Source organism: Squalius cephalus (genome assembly GCF_949319135.1).
Source record: "Squalius cephalus genome assembly, chromosome: 23".
NCBI classification, from domain to species: Eukaryota; Metazoa; Chordata; class Actinopteri; order Cypriniformes; family Leuciscidae; genus Squalius; species Squalius cephalus.
Genome location: NC_137144.1, coordinates 4,852,501 through 4,869,641, shown reverse-complemented (window position 1 = coordinate 4,869,641; position 17,141 = coordinate 4,852,501). Strand labels below are relative to the sequence as shown.

The window sequence follows — 17,141 nt, the reverse complement described above, 5'->3', positions numbered from 1 at the left end:
AACACGAGAATGAACCTCATTGGTTCTCGCTCAAGCTCAAACGTGCTGAGTAACACGAGAATGAACCTCATTGGTTCTCGCTGAAGCTCAAACGTGCTGCGTAACACGAGAATGAACCTCATTGGTTCTCGCTGAAGCTCAAACGTGCTGCGTAACACGAGAATGAACCTCATTGGTTCTTGCAGAAGCTCAAACGTGCTGCGTAACATGAGAATGAACCTCATTGGTTCTCGCTGAAGCTCAAACGTGCTGCGTAACACGAGAATGAACCTCATTGGTTCTTGCAGAAGCTCAAACGTGCTGCGTAACACGAGAATGAACCTCATTGGTTCTTGCAGAAGCTCAAACGTGATGCGTAACCTTATTGTTCTCGCTGAAGCTCAAACGTGCTGCATAACACGAGAATGAACCTAAGATGAAAATATCTTAATTTGTGTTTCGAAGATGAACAGTCTTACAGGTTTGGAACAACAGGGCGAGAAAATTATGACAGAATTGTGATTTTTGAGTGAACTAACCCTTTATGGTAAAAGGAAAAAAAAAAATCTAACAATAAAACTAACTAGGGGTCTTCATATTTAAAACTTCATAAAGTAAAATAACTAGCTTCCGGCCAAACGAACATACAGGTTCGACTAAAATATAAAGCGCAACTTTTGCGAGTAATGTGACGCACTGCTGATATTTACACTACGCCATGACGCGCTACGCTACTTCTGAGGTCACATGTTGTGCTTTAGGCGTAGAGTAGAGACTGCGTATATTCATTTGGCCAGAAGCTAGAATTTTACTTTGTAACGTGTTAAATATGAATATTTTTCTAATACAAACTCATCATTTTGCTTCAGAAGGCATTTATTATCCGCCCAGAGCCGCGTGGAGTTCATTTATGATGGATAGATGCACTTTTTTGAGCTCCAATCTGTTGGTTGCAATTCACTGCCATTATTAAGCTTGCAAGAGCCAGGATATTTATTAATCTAACTCTGATTGTATTCGTCTGAAAGAAGGAGGTCATAAACACCTAGGATGGCTTGAAAATCATGGGCTAATTTTCATTTTAAAGTGAACTACTCCTTTAAGAATGAAAAGTGATATGGTCTTCTTCTTTTCTAACTTCAGAAAAGTTAAAAAATAATTTGTATCCCCAAAACATTTCTTAAGATTTTTCTAAAGACAAAACTTAAGAAAGATTTGACTTCCTGAATTGTGACGAGTCAAATAGGCATCTTTAATTTTATAATTACGACATAATTATAAATAAGGCAGCATTCAGCACATAATGTTTGAAAGCGCCCAATCAAAGGATAATTCACTATAGAGAGAGTGCAAATCGAGACAAGTCAAGCCAGTCGTGACAAAAATACTGTGCGTGCTTATTGCGATCATTACGGTAATCTGCACTGTAAAAATACGGCCTTCGAGGTGTTTCGAGTGGACCAGCAATTCTTCAGCAAGAACCGCCGTATAATCAGGTGTAACACCAAAGTAATTTTCTTCTTAAGAAAAAAAAAAAAAATTTAAGACAATATTTGACAAATCTTCATTTTTCAAGAACTGTGCTTAAGATAAATTCAAAGAAGTTTGTAATGGTGTTCAAAAGACATTTTGTAAATTGCAAAGGAAAAAATAAATAGATAGAAAAACAAGTTACATGCAACAAGAACCACTCATTATTTTGGACTTAAGGTAATTGTCTAAATCTAAATGTAGTTTTAACATAAACTAAACTTCGCTTCAGAAGACACCGCCTGATGAATGAATGAGAAGCACACACTAAGTCCCCAGGACTGCACGGCCCAGCAGGGCTGTTTTCTGTGCTCCAGTGCACATCTGCGGTTTAATTCTGTTGTGTCTTTACTGTGGCCCATCGAGCACTATAAAACCCACCCGCTCAACCCCATAAACACCACCAATGTGCTTATTGTAAAACACACTCATAATATAAACACTCACCCTTCCTTAAATGTCCACGGTTGTAAGAGTCTAAACTCACACTGGCTGACGAACAAACACAAGCTTATTATTTTAGAGAGCTGTAGATGTGAAAGTACAGGACTGCGTTCAGTTAGTTTCCTCCTGACAGATGTGTCTTTATCAACAGCGCTCCACAATCAGAGGTGACGAGGCCTGAGAACAGTGGCCCTCGCTTCCCCCCCGACCTCACAGCTCGCTTCGACCTTCAAGCGATGCTTGGATGACCCTCAGCATAAGCCCGAGGATCTGGGAAGCGGAGATGGATGGGTTCCCGGCCGCGGGGTTAAAGCAGATGAGTGTGTGTGTGTGTGTGTGTGCTGATTCAGCGTGACTCCACGCTTTTTTTGCTGCTCTGATTACTGAGGATGGAAAGATGAAGGCATTTACGGTGTGATTAGTAAGCTTGTTCACACGAACAGAGAGATCTGCAGAGCAACCCTCTATAAATAAACCATTGTTTCTCTCAGGACAATCAGCAATGTTTCAGCGCAGGAAATGACATCAGCAGACAGAGCTGCGCTTCACAAGGGGACGATGTCACAACACTTGCAGAAACAGTAAATAAAAAGAGCAAAAGGACTACAAACTTGCATTGACTATTATAAATTAATAGCAATAAATAGCATTCGCAAGTGAATTCTAGATTTACAAACATTTATATAAAGTATTATATTTAATGCATGGATGTCTATTTATTTAAATGATGGACTGAGTTACAGCAAGAGATTAAAAAACTAAATGAAATCCCTCTGAAAGGGATAGTTCACCCAAAAATAATAAAAATAATAACTAGCAATAACTAGCTTCTAGCCAAGTTGCGCTTTAGGCGCAAATGGAATCCATGTTCGTTTGGCCAGAAGCTAGTTATTTTACTTAGTATTAAATTTAAAGTATTAAATATGGATATCTTTCTTACACAAATGCATTTCTTCGCTTCAGAAGGGCTTTTATCATGGATAGATGCACTTTTATGATGGACAGATGCACTTTTATGATGGACAGATGCACTTTTATGATGGACAGATGCACTTTTATCATGGATAGATGCACTTTTATGATGGACAGATGCACTTTTATCATGGATAGATGCACTTTTATGATGGACAGATGCACTTTTATGATGGATAGATGCACTTTTATCATGGATAGATGCACTTTTATGATGGACAGATGCACTTTTATGATGGATAGATGCACTTTTATCATGGATAGATGCACTTTTATGATGGACAGATGCACTTTTATGATGGATAGATGCACTTTTATCATGGACAGATGCACTTTTATGATGGACAGATGCACTTTTATCATGGAAAGATGCACTTTTATGATGGATAGATGCACTTTTAAGATGGAAAGATGCACTTTTATGATGGACAGATGCACTTTTAAGATGGAAAGATGCACTTTTATGATGACAGATGCACTTTTAAGATGGAAAGATGCACTTTTATCATGGATATATGCACTTTTATGATGGATAGAAACACTTATATGATGGATAGAAACACTTATATGATGGATAGAAACACTTTTATGATGGATAGGTACACTTTTATGATGGATAGATGCACTTTTATGATGGAAAGACGCACTTTGATGGACTTCAAAACAGAAACGGCCATTCACTGCCATTATAGAGCTTGGAAGAGCCAGGACATTGTTTTATATAACTCTGATTGTGTTCGTCTGAAAGAAGAATGTCATATACACCTAGGATGACTTGAGGGTGAGTAAATCATGGGCTAATTTTCATTTTTGGGTGAACTATCCCTTTAAAATGTTTTCAGATGTATCTAAAATAGCCATATTCTGATCCTTTATAGCGCTGTAGCTTTTGACCCGTGTCTCAAGACTCACTCGTGGGTTTTTTGACAGCCTAATTGTGCAGCATGTGATGTATGGCAGGATTTGACTCTGGATTTTCAACAGTACTTTTCTTCACTGAAGCTCCAGAAGCCTGTACGGCGTTCCAGGTGACCTGGGAAGTAGATGCCATGACCCTTCATTCTGTAGATCCCAAAACATACATCTTTATCAAAATAACCCCGCCGTAAGAGCGTGGGAAGACACGGCGAGTACATTCATCATTTTAACGATTAATTTCCTTGTCCTGTCCTTCCCCGGATCTATTAATATCATTCCTGAGGTGTAAGTATGCATTTCCCGTCGATGAGATTTATTCCGATATCATGCCTTCCATTACTCATCTGCAGCACCTGCGATTTAGGAGTCAAATCAAATTCAATATTTTTTAATCAGAATATGAAAATCTTAACTTGATCAAGCCATCATCTGGTATTACTTTCCTCGTTTCTCACAGGGAAAAGTCGTGAGGGCTCGTATTTGGAGAATTAATTTCAGATGTTTTTGCAGTAATTGTTTGAGAATGAAAAATTAAAACTCCCAGCAAGGTGTCGGTAAACATTAATCAGATCGTCTGGCTTTTTTTCTCTCTTTTTTTTTGTGCCAGGTAATTTGCCTTAATATTTAAATGTTCTTTAATAACTCTGATTATTAAAGGATTGTGCCGATTTCTCCGCTGGCGTATTGTGAAGTGCTTGTAAAATGCCTCTACATTTATTAAAACACGCCGACAGATTTGAAGCTGTCGGGCCTGAGGACTTATCTGCCGTCGAGAGGAGGGCTTTGTTCAATCAGATATCGCCACTGCTTTAAAACACTTTAGATTCCCCTGTAATCCATTGGCATCCTGTAATTAATCAACTAATTCCAAGTCTCAGGATGGCTGTAATTACGGCACCTCGTAATAGCTTATTCTTTCTGCTCCAGCACCTACATTTCATTTGTTTATTTTCTCACACTCATAAATCTGGGGGAGTGTCAAGAGCACCACAATATTAGTGCAATAATCAAAGTTAATTATCAGAGGCCCTCACGCCCCCCCTCCTGCTAATAATGGAGACTATCAGAGAGATCGGCTGCGAGCGCAAGAGCCACGGGCAAAATCCCCACCACGTCAAGACCAGAGGAATATTCATTAAGAATTACACCGTAAAAGAGAGAGAGTTGAAAGCTAGAGGATCTTTAAGTTTGCTTTTAGATGTCTTCTATAAGAACAGCATTTTTTTTACCTAAATTAAAGATGTTTACTAGAAATTTTAGATATAAAGCCCAAAGTGTGATTCACTTTTAACTAAGGCTGTCGATTTAACGCATTCAATTAATTAGTTATGGTGGAAAATAATGTGTTAAAATTATAATGCATTTAACGCACCCATCCAAGACCTGCGTAGCTCATCTTACATCTCATATAGTTGACTGGTGAGGAACATGAAGCAGAGCAAAAGCTCACTGTGTGATGAAGCCTGTATAATGCAGTTATAATGCCCCTAAAATTCAAGATATCAGAGCAAAAATGCCCCTGTATGGGTTTTTGGCTCATATTTATATCATATGATATAGTTAAGCAATATCACACAAGTGCTGTTTTTGTTCCGAATAGCACGAGTGCAAGTGTGATGTTGATTTACAACAGTTCAATGAATAAGAAGTTAATATTGTGTTTTGTGTAAATTTTGCTAACGAAAATATTACCGATAAAGCCAGAGCACCAGTGTTGTGTGTCTTCGAGAAACACAGAGGTGTTTCATTTCTGAATGAATCCACGTTTTGAGCGAATCAATCGGGTGAAACAATGATTCAATGACTCAATGACAATGATTCAAAGAGAGCCATTTATTTCATTCCTAAATGAATCAGCCGTTTGAACAAATCGAATGAATGAATCAGTGAATCAATGAATTACTCAATGACTTACTCATTAAGACATTTACCGCCACTTGCTGGCAGTTTTAGTTTCTTATCATTTTTTTTATTTATTATATTTCCATATTAATAAAAGTCACGTTGAAAGGTCACGCGTGACATAAGCGGAAGTACAGACCTAGTGTTTACAACGCGAACGTGTAAAGATTCAGTCAAATGGCATTTTTCAAAAAAAAAATCAAAATAATACATAAAATGTAAAACAACGATGTCGATTTTGAAGTTGGAGGAGAAAATGAGATGGAGTTTTTCACCCTGTCCTACATTTATAAACCGGAACACGCGTGACCTTTCAACCTGATTACGTAATGTGTGGCGCATCACAGCTAGTGCAAGACGAGCATTTGTGGTTAAAAGTATATAAATGTTTATTTTTGTTATAAAATGGCCACTGGTTTGTCTAGATAAGACTCTTATTCCTCGGCTGGATCGTGTCGAGACTTTGAAGCTGCACTGAAACTGACTTTGGACCTTCGACCCGTTGGACCCCATTGAAGTCACTATATGGAGAAACATCCTGGAGTGTTTTCCTCAAAAACCTTCATTTCTTTTCCACTGAAGAAAGAAAGATAAGAGCATCTTGGATGACGTGTGGACGAGTAAATTATCAGGAAATTGAACTAATCCTTTAACAACAGGGCGCTAATGTTACTAACTTAAGCTTAAACTTGTTCAGCAAAATGTTCTGCAAATTATTCCTCCACCACGACAGTAGCTGGCGCTAATGTCCGCCATAGCATCCGCTGCGACAAGCAGACTTACACTGGGTTATGAACTGCGGCTTGAAATCGAAACGCATGAAATCCAAGGCAAGAATGAACTCCCAGAATGCTCTGCGACAAACTGGGTGAAAAATAACATTTCCCACAATAACAATGCTCTGATAAAGTACAGATCCTCGAAAAATGTACTTAAGTACAGTAACAAAGTAAAAAATACTTGGTGAGTGTCCACCACCGACAAGCAGCACTATTTGAAAGAGTTGCTGCCAATGAAGAACAATTCAGATCAGATCATATATTTCATATCATACATAGTACCACTCAGTACCATATCATACATAGATTTTAGTTAGGATGCATTAGAAGGCCGCTGACTATGTAGAAACAGCACTAATGACTCACATCTCCACCTAATCATGTGACTCAGGAGGAGCCAGAGATGCCAGCTACACAAAACGTGATTTATGAAATGTAAAGGTCACACGGGATGACGTCGCAATGCAGTAGTCAAGAGTGTGTGTGTGTGTGTGTGTGTGTGTGTGTGTGTGTGTGTGTGTGTGTGTGTGTGTGTGTGTGTGTGTGTGTGTGTGTGTGTGTGTGTGTGTGTGTGTGTGTGTGTGTGTGTGTGTGTGTGTGTCGTGTTTCTACTCACCCATTCCTCCGTGATCAGTCTTGCTGCTTTATTGGCACGACTTTGGTTTCGGCACGCTAAGATCACATGGGCGCCGTGAAGAGCGAAAGATCGGGCGGTCTCGAAACCTGCAGATAGGGCGTGGGTGGGTGGAAAAGGGATTGTGGGAGAAGAGAAATGACATGATTGAGATAAGTCACTTGACTGATAACTTGCTGTTATTTGCGGCGGATGAACCCGAGCGGAGGGTGGACGGGAATCCCATATCTCGGATTCGTTCTCCATCAGACAGAAAGCCAAAGGCTCTTTTTTAAGATACTCAATCAAGACCCTTTTTAAGTGATGAAAATGATTAAGTCAAAGCAGAGAAACTCCAATAGCTTTGGTAATGATAATGAAATGAAACCGGACCCAGGACAAGACCTTGAGGCACCCCAATGACAGAATGTCTATCGCAAGCACATTTACACTGCAAAAAATAATCTGTATTTTTACAGTATCTAAATATCTTTCAAAAGATACATTACTTGAAAATAAAATGGTGAAACAATGACTTATTATCAGAAAATATATCTTGAATTAAGTTTGGTTTTCTTACTTTATTAGCAAGTCATTCTTTCGTTCTATGCATAAGCCTCACCAATTTTTTATTTACGTTTAAAACAGGAAACTAACTAAACTTAATCAAAAGATACATATCTCTGAAAAGAGTTTGCAATATCTTGAGCATTTTTGGTGCATTAAGTACATTAATGGATATTTTTGCTTGTACTTGTATACTGATTAAGAAAGCAGATTTTTTTGCAAGAATAAATGACTAAACGGAGATGTAAAATCCATAATGTGTATTTCTTTTTGCCAAACCCATGATCCTAAAGCACTTCAAAGCTAGAGTGATAAGAGGCTCCATCATAGAGATACTTTAGCCTCATTTAGAAATTACTCCTCATATCAGTTTCTCAAATTAATTTTCAAAAATCGCCACTCTAAATGGGTCAGTCAAACCCAAAAGGTAGAAACAATGATCTAAATATACTCCGTACGGGAAGGCAGAAACACAAAACATTTGCTTCACTGAAAAAGGTTATATTTAGGGGGGACTTGGGGTATTGTTTTGGCTGGTTTTGCTGACCTGCCGTTTTGCATTGTGCCTTTGATTACACCAAGTGTGTTTAAAGTTTCTCTTAAGCTGGCATCAGCACTTTATTACCCGGAGTGGGCACCAGTCATAAAGGTACATGTGTCTCAGAATAGATACTGCGAGAAAAAGCCTCAAGTTCATAACAATGGCTCAGGTTTGCAAGTCCGACATTAATAATCAAGTTAAAGAAGGAATATCAGATGGGGCGAACGGTGTGTTTTGCCATCATACGAAGGACACAAAGGTCAAACCTCTAAATCTGCGATGTCCCACAACACCAGGGTGAAGGAAACTGCTGTCCTGTCGGCAGGACATTTGAGCTCAGTGGCTTATTTTAACCCATAATCCTCAGGCACATGTGCTTCTTTCTGTTGGCCACATTTGCTCATTAAATCCTGGGTTTAATTACAGCAAAGGGGCTGAAAACGCATACAGATTTGCTCTCTTTTCTTGTAATCTCCCATTACTGTAAAACAGACTCAACGACAGAGCTAAATTGGCCTTTGCAGTTTTCCCTCGACGCTCTGCGACGCAAACGTAAGTGTGTAAGTGTGTTATGAGCCAGCAGGTGGACTACACACGCTGGTGTACTGGCTGGCCTGCCTGCTCTCTCTGACTGTGAAATAACCCTTGGCCATTCGGCTTGTAAAACATATTACACTGTCATGGCTCAGAAAAGACCTGACAGGCCAACACGGCTCAGACAGAGAGGCATGACTCCGTCGCTCGCTGAACCACTGCAGTGCTGGGAATCATGGGTATCAGTGGACATGATGAAGGCTGACAGCTGTCACTGATTGTGAGTGGCACTTGCACGCATGTCCGAGTTTTTTACCTTCACTTTTCCCACTGAAGTTCACAGCCCCGGTCTTTCCAAAGGACTGATCCAACCAGCACGTCCAATGATTGTAGCACTGCTTTTTATTTTTATAGACGGGAAAGGAGGGTGAACCTCATAAAACCTGCATTTTATTTCTTTTTTTGCTTCTATTTTGCCCCTAAATCAAAAGGAACATTTTTGCATAAAGACAACAAAGCCTATTTTAGGACCATTATCACACTGTAAAAAAAAAAAAGTTGCTTTCCTTAAATTTTTCCTTAAACTACATTTTACTGACTTAAAAAAAAAAAAAAAAAAAAAGAGTTGAATCTTTAATAACTTAAAAAAAAATGAAAATGATGAAAATTGCTTAACTTATTTTGATGAGTTAAAAGCAATATAAAAACATAAGTTGTCATAACTTATTGATTAATAATTGTTTACAGTGTAGTACCAGATTTTTCAATGTAGACATTATTTGTGACAGTAACAAACAAACAATTGTATTAATATTGATGTAATAAAGGAAACTTTTTACATTAATGTGATATGATATGTTTCATGTATTTCAATAAATATTATGTGATGCGATATTTATTTATTTAGAGTGACTTAAGCATATTCATTTTTCAGCTCCCATGAGTTGCCTTGTCTTGTTACATTTGATTTGTATGCTTTAAAATAAATAAATAAATATTCAATGTAATAAAGGAAATTATTACATTACTGTAACAAATAATAATAATATTTTTTTAAGTGAAGTACTGTGATGTAATAACACAGAGTGATAGCATGTTCAATGCCTTTAATTGATGCTTTTAATTATGTATTTATGTAAAATCATGCAAATCAAATGCAACATCAACAGTAACTAAAATAAGCTACTCTTAATAAAACAAAACTAGTCATATTCACTGTAATACAGAAAAAATGCATTACTGTAAAGACAATATAATAATAATTATCCTTGAAAAAATGCATTAAAAGTAGAAAAATATGGAAGCTTTACAGTATTTTGGGGGTGGAAATGTGCTCAAATATTGCATTGCAAAAAAAATTAGTGGTATTAAAAATAGGTTTTGTTTTCTTCATGGAAAAATCCTTCTTTTCTTCTGATTTTCAAGCAGAATATGACGTGGAACGAGAGTGGGATCAGAAACGCACTTCATACGAGTTTCCCAACACACACACATATGTAAAAACCCTCGCCTGATAGTCTGGCCTTCCTCCTCTATGCAAACGAAGCGGCTTTGACAGTGTGCCGGCGTGTTTCTGAGCCACAGACAGTCGGGACGATAGCGCAGATTAAAATGAACTTTAATTAGATTATGTTTTAATCTGATTTTCATTAAAAGGTAACTAGGAGGCCTAATTGTGAGGAGAGAGCTAAGGAGTATTACCCATTAAAACTCAAAATTGGAGAAGGATAAGACCTCCTCTCTGACAAACCAAGCATGGAATTCAATTTTATGACACCTTATTAGGAGTAATGGAGAACGCGCGTGTGTATCCGCACAAGGCCTTCCTTCCCGGGAAACACACACCAAAACACAAACAAGAAACGCTTTCCCTGCCAGTAGACCAACAAAACACACATTCACCAGCAAATCCAAGACATGACACTTCAGCGGTGCGCTTTCATCGTCTTGTTAATGAAAAAGTCTCGCATTAGCGTTGATCAAAAGAGCGACTCGCAGTCACCTTGTGAAGATCGTGGCGCTTGTTCAGCTTGAAGTGTGAATTAATCAACGCTGTTGTTTTTTGTAATGGAGAACAAATTAGAACATGTTTAACGACAACAGCGACCCGCCATGTATTATTTATGGAAAATAAGAGGGGCTTGACATTAATTTGGACATAATGACTCCGCTTGTTCGTCAAAGAGGCGGAGACCAGCTGAATTAGCATGACATTTCAGTGAGAAGAAGAAGAGACGGCTGTTTTAGGATCAGGGTTAGTCAGATGACCGCTGCATCTGAGCCTCAGTGCTGTTTGCTCAGGCGAGCTCGCCGAGGGTCAACGTGTGGTGTGGACGCTGTGAAGACGGGATGTTCCCGAGATGACCTGCGGGTCACTTGATGGTTTTATTGTTTTGCTGAGTTCTTCTCCAGGTCACTTCCTCGTCAGAGCGAGCGAATGGGAATTACGCCAGGATACACACACGGAGCGGACAGATTAACGCTCGGATTCGCCCGCATGAATCTCGTTGATTTTCTCTGTCATCGCTCTGAAATCTGCCCTACACTGCCTTTTTCTGCTTTATTAGACACATTTAAAGGGAATAATTGACATAACATTGACATTTTTTTACAGCGTAGTACCAGATTTTTATTTACAATGCAACATTATTTGTGACCCTGGACCATAAAACCAGCCACATGGGTCAATTTTTTGAAATTGAGATTTATACATCGTATGAAAGCTGAATAAATACGCTGTTTGTTATGATAGGACAATATTTGGTCGAGATGCAACTATTGTAAATCTGGGATCTGAGGGTGCAAAACATCAACACATTGAGAAAATCTCCTTTAAAGTTGTTCATTAATGTTGGCGATTGTGCTGCATTCACTCACAAGAATATAAATGTTTTATATATTTATCTTCATGGAACATGATCTTTACTTAATATCCTCATGATTTTTGGCATAAAAGAAAAATTGATAATTTTGACCCATGCAATGTGTTGTTGGCTATTGCCACAGATACACCCGTGCGACTCGAGACTGGTGACGTGATCCAGGGTCACAGTAACTAACAAGCAAACAAACAACTGTAGTAATGTAAAAAATACATTAATGTGATACATGCGTTCCATGTATTTCAATAAATAATACTATAGATATGTGTGCAATATTTATTTAGAGTGACTAGAGTAGCCTTGTCTTGTTAAATTTGATTCGTATGCTTTTAAATAAATACATTTGAACATTTAATGTAATAAAGGAAAATGATTACATTATTGTATCTAAATAAATAATAATTATTTAAAATTTTGAAGTTAAGCATTGTGAAGTAATAACACAGAGTGATAGCATGTTCAATGCCTTTAACTGATGCTTTCAATTATGTATTTAAGTAAAATCATACAACTGAAAGAAAATGTTACTCTTAAATCATAAAACTAATATTATAATAATATTATAGTAATATTCACTGTAATGTTTTGGAAAGAGACAAAGAAGAGAGTGAAATTGTGAAATGTTACGAGTTTTCCTCATTCCCGCAGGTTTCAGACTCACACCGCTGATCTTCACAAGTGGCGCACATAAAGCCGCCTCTCAAACAGCTCGCCAGTACCAAATCTACTCGTTTAAACGGTCAAATACATTCAAAATGATACCAAAATGTCTGTCTGGACGAGTATTCGGGCACATAAGGTCAGTTATGGAGCGTAATAGGCGAGAGATGTTGTGTATCAGTATATTGGATCTGTGTATTCGCTCTTAAAGTGACAGTGGTCTAATATTCCCGTCTGTCATGTTAATCACAGAACCACAGACAAAGAGAAATCACTCGCTACTCTTGACTGGATGGCTTTTGTACCTTTGATTGTAAGCATTGTTCTGCATTTCATTCTTACAATGAAGACTATCCAGTGTTATTTTACATGTGACTGCTTTACTTTCTGTAGTATTTCTAACCGGAATACTGTTGACTAGCCTGAAAAACTTATTCATATTTATTTCATTTGCTTTTTATTCTGTTGTATTTATGTGTGCTATCGATTGCAATTTGTTTATTTGTTCTTATTTTATTACTTTTTTTTGTTTGTAAATTTAGTTCAATGATTCTGGGCTCAGATTATGTTCTGTGTGTAAGCTATTGCAACAAAATTACCAAAATGATAAACAAAAAAAAAAAAGATATATTTATTAGAAGTATGCATCATCTCATGTCTAATTCTTACTAGGGCTGTCAAAAGATTAATCGTGATTAATCGCATCCAAAATAAAAGTTTGTGTTTGCATAATATATGTGTGTGTACTGTGTATAATTATTTTGTATATATAAATACACAGAAATATTTGCATACATATACTGTATATATTTATATATAATTTATATTATATATAAATATACATTTTTTATATATAAATTATACAAAAATCAACATTTTTCTTAAATATATACAACATGCATGTGTGTGTATTTATATATACAAAATAATTATACACAGTACACACACATATATTATGTAAACACAAACTTTTATTTTGGATGCGATTAATCGCGATTAATTTTTGACAGGCCTAATTCTTACATTTAATCAATAAACTCAATGGAATATCAAGAGACTGATACCAATCAAATGAAATCAGTATCAACAAGATCCATCTATGCACAATACCAGCATCCACAGTGGCATTTAAAAGAAATGATCTAAACTCCCAATCACTGTCTTAATGAGCTGAGATCACTCAAACAACTCGTTAAACACCTGATTTGTTCAGTCGTTGAATCATTCATTAAACTCATTTGTCGCTCAGAGACACAAAACAGTTCTGCTGTGAATGATTGAACAAAATAAAGCAAAAATAGACAATAGCGTGTCTAAAATGTAACTCAAAATGTTAAATGTGTAAATCAGACCTCAGGGAAATCTGGTTGTGTATATCCTGACTTTCTGAGGCATTTTAACGGCACAGAAATCACTCAGAGAAAGCCTGGACCCTCAAATCAGGCTCGATCTTCTCAGCTTATACATCGTTAAAATAATAATTACGATATCACCGTTGACGACACATAGCTACCAGTCTGTCTGACCAATGGCAGATCTAATGACCATATATGGTCGTGGAGCATCAAAAGGGGCGGGGCCAGGGAGCAGCAGGTGAGCCGAAACACAGATATATATATTTGGGGTTAAAACGAGGAGTGTGGTGCTTCCGTCAGTCTGCAGGGAGCCTTAATTTACACCATTAATAACCCCCATCTTCATTTGGGATTGGGGGAGATGTTGTCACGGGCCAAAGTGAAATGTATGGTTTGTAATTACAGGGTTCCAGCTGACCAGCCGCTCGCCGCTGCTCTTGCCCCCGATGCCCTCGATGCCCTTGCCTCACACACTCCGGCTTCGACCCCCAAGTGGCCTCGGCTAAATCCCAGCGTCATTTTTCACTGTGCCGACGGTCACGCCGTCCCCACGGCAACCGCATCCGCGAACCCGAGCGGGAGCGCCGTTAATCCCAACACGGACATTGTTAAAGAGAGAGACAGAGCAAAGAGTCGTCATGCAACTTTAATATCTCTGCTCTTGGAACAATAGTAAAAGCGAATCCATAAACCACTTGAGTTCACATTCGAGCACTCCGACCCGTTTTAAAAAGCCAGTAAAAGGCCTTAAACACACACACACACACTGGCCGCTCACACGGGTGGTATTGAGGCCGTAATCATTATCGAACCTTTTATCCCCAGCTGTAATTTTCTTGCATGTTACATCAGTTTTTTCCGTGCTTTGTGAATTTCATCCAAGGTTAATAATGCTCAATAATTTGACTAACCAACCATACCTGGTGTTCATTACAGAGCCGATAAACAGATTCATCAAAAAGGGACATGAAACACACATTAAAAGCCTCAGATTCTATTTCCTCTGACACTCAGTATCAATAACAGCTCCACAGGCGCACAGAAGATTAAAGACACGCAGATATGAGGCGCACAACCCAACGCTTCGGCCTTCTCCTGCGCCTGTGGACGGCTCTGTCCTCGATATTACCCGCTCACAGAGTTCATTATATCTTCAATATTCTGAATACAGTATCTCAAATATATTACTATTATCAAGTTTATTCTGCTTAATTTTTTGAGGAAAACATGATACACTACCATATGACGTTTGGGGTAAATAAATTAAATAAATTTTTTTTTTTTTTTTTTTCAAAGAATCCAGAAAAAAAAAAAGTTTTGTTTTTTTTATAAAACTGTGGAATATGAAGCAGTTTTAATAATTTATAATAATCATAAATGTTTCTTGAGCATCAAATCCTCATATTAGAATGATTCCTGAAGGATCATGTGACACTGAAGACTGGAGTAATGGCTTATTTTTATTTATTTATTTAAAAAAAAACTCACGCACAAGAGACTTCTTTCAAAAACACACATATAATGAAAAATATATTTAATAAAACAATTTATAATTGTGATATGGTTCAACGAAACAACCTCTTATATCATCTTTGGCTGATTCGGAAGAGCTGCACATCTCGGCACAGTCGCAGCCAATCAGAGCATGTTTAATGTTCAGTTATGCAGATTCTGGACCAATGATGTTTGACAGTGGGCGGAGCTACCCAGCTTTATTTAAATGGATAAAACACTGGAGTGTGTAAGTCGGAGTCACGTGATGCACGAGAGATCTGAATGGCTTTAGCAGTCACACTGAACACCGGTTCACCACAGAACATCTGAGAGGAGCGACACGACCCTGGTGAGAGGCCACACACACACACACACTCATACAGCCATCAAAACTCAGTTAAACTGCAAACACACAGCGGCCATGGCGTGCAGATTTCCGTCAGTAGGGCTTGTTACTCGTCCCCTGCGCACCTCACGCCCTCCGCTTCCCGTCCGACACTGAGCGTCTGCTGAACACAACACAGATGTGAGTGAGCACGAGCTCTCGGACCACACGTCTGCACCCCCGCTACCTCATATACAGCTGCAAACAGCTTCAGTGTGAAAATTACTTCTATGCTAATGTATACTATTATAGTATTTGATTTGAATTAGCTCTTATTTATATATTTCAGTTTCCTTTTAATTTTTAGTCTTAGTCATTTTGTCATTTATTTGTTTTAATATATATTTCTATTTAGCCTTATTTATTTCAGCTTAGTTTTAGTAATTTTAGCATTTAAAAAAAACATTTAAAATAAATATATATATATTAATTTCAGTTAGTTGCAGAGGCAACATTTCAGATTTTTTTTAATGTTTTCACAACTAATATTTATATTTTAGTTTATTTCAGCTTTATTTCAAATACAAATCAAAAACGATTTTTTAAATAGTTACTTTTTTTTTTTTAAATGGGGGAGGGTTGAAATAATGATAAAAATGAATGATGAAATCAATCAGAGATAAATTGTTTTGTTTTTATAAATTTTATTTTGTTTGTTTTGATCTTTCAGGTTTAAAGAACGGTGACGAACAGAAACAAAACTAAAGAAATGATGTTTTCAAAACAGGTTTCCCTGAACACTCCCACCATCTGCCATTGGTCAGGCAAACTGATAACCCCGCCCCCAAACTCACGCTATTGGTTGATGTGTCGGGCTGGTCAGAGACTCAAACATTTAAAGGGGTGGTTGATTATGATTTCACTTTTCTAACTTTAGTTAGTGTGTAATGTTGCTGTTTGAGCATAAACAACATCTGCAAACTTACAACGCTCAAAGTTCAAAGCAAAGGGAGATATTTGCTTTTACAGAAATCTCTTTTTAAGGACTACAACAAACGGCTGGTAGAGACTACACCACATTCCTCCTGGGTTAGTGACATCACCAACCCTAAAATTTACATAAACCCCGCCCCCGGAACACGATTTATAGATTATCAAGACAGAATATGCTAATCAATGACTAGAAGATAACTACACATACGCTACATAAATTCATCAGCTAACCATTCAGAAATGTCCTGTTGCTTCTACATGTTGTCACTTCTTCTTGAGTCTCTCCATCATTGTCTGACTCCGGTTTGAACGTGTGTGTGAGTGCAAGCTGTTGAAGCTCCGCCCCCCTGTGCCGGGAGCAGCAGCTCATTTGCATTTAAAGGAACAGACACAAAACGGTGCGTTTTTGCTCACCCTCAAAAATTGACAACTTTAACATGCGATATAAAAATATCTGTGGGGTATTTTGAGCTAAAACTTCACATACACACTCTGGGGACATCAGAGACTTATTTTACATCTTGTGAAAAGGGCATTATACCACCCCTTTAAAGCAATGTTCTGAAAGCACATCAAAGACCTTTCAGGGATGAACGAATGGATGGATGGACGGATGGACGGACGGACGGACGGATGGATGGACAGACGGACGG

The 17,141-nt window shown here is 37.9% G+C and overlaps 1 protein-coding gene across 2 annotated transcripts in view; it reads right to left on the bottom strand.

The window, feature by feature from the left end:
- Positions 1–17,141, bottom strand: part of wwox (WW domain containing oxidoreductase) — a gene marked incomplete at its 3' end in the record, with an annotated part of 261,789 nt that overhangs the window by 228,892 nt on the left and 15,756 nt on the right. For both annotated transcript variants that reach the window (XM_079859839.1, XM_079859838.1), the window contains one exon: positions 7,141–7,247. In XM_079859839.1, coding sequence (XP_079715965.1) covers positions 7,141–7,247 — 107 coding nt within the window. The remainder of the gene's footprint in view (positions 1–7,140; positions 7,248–17,141) is intronic.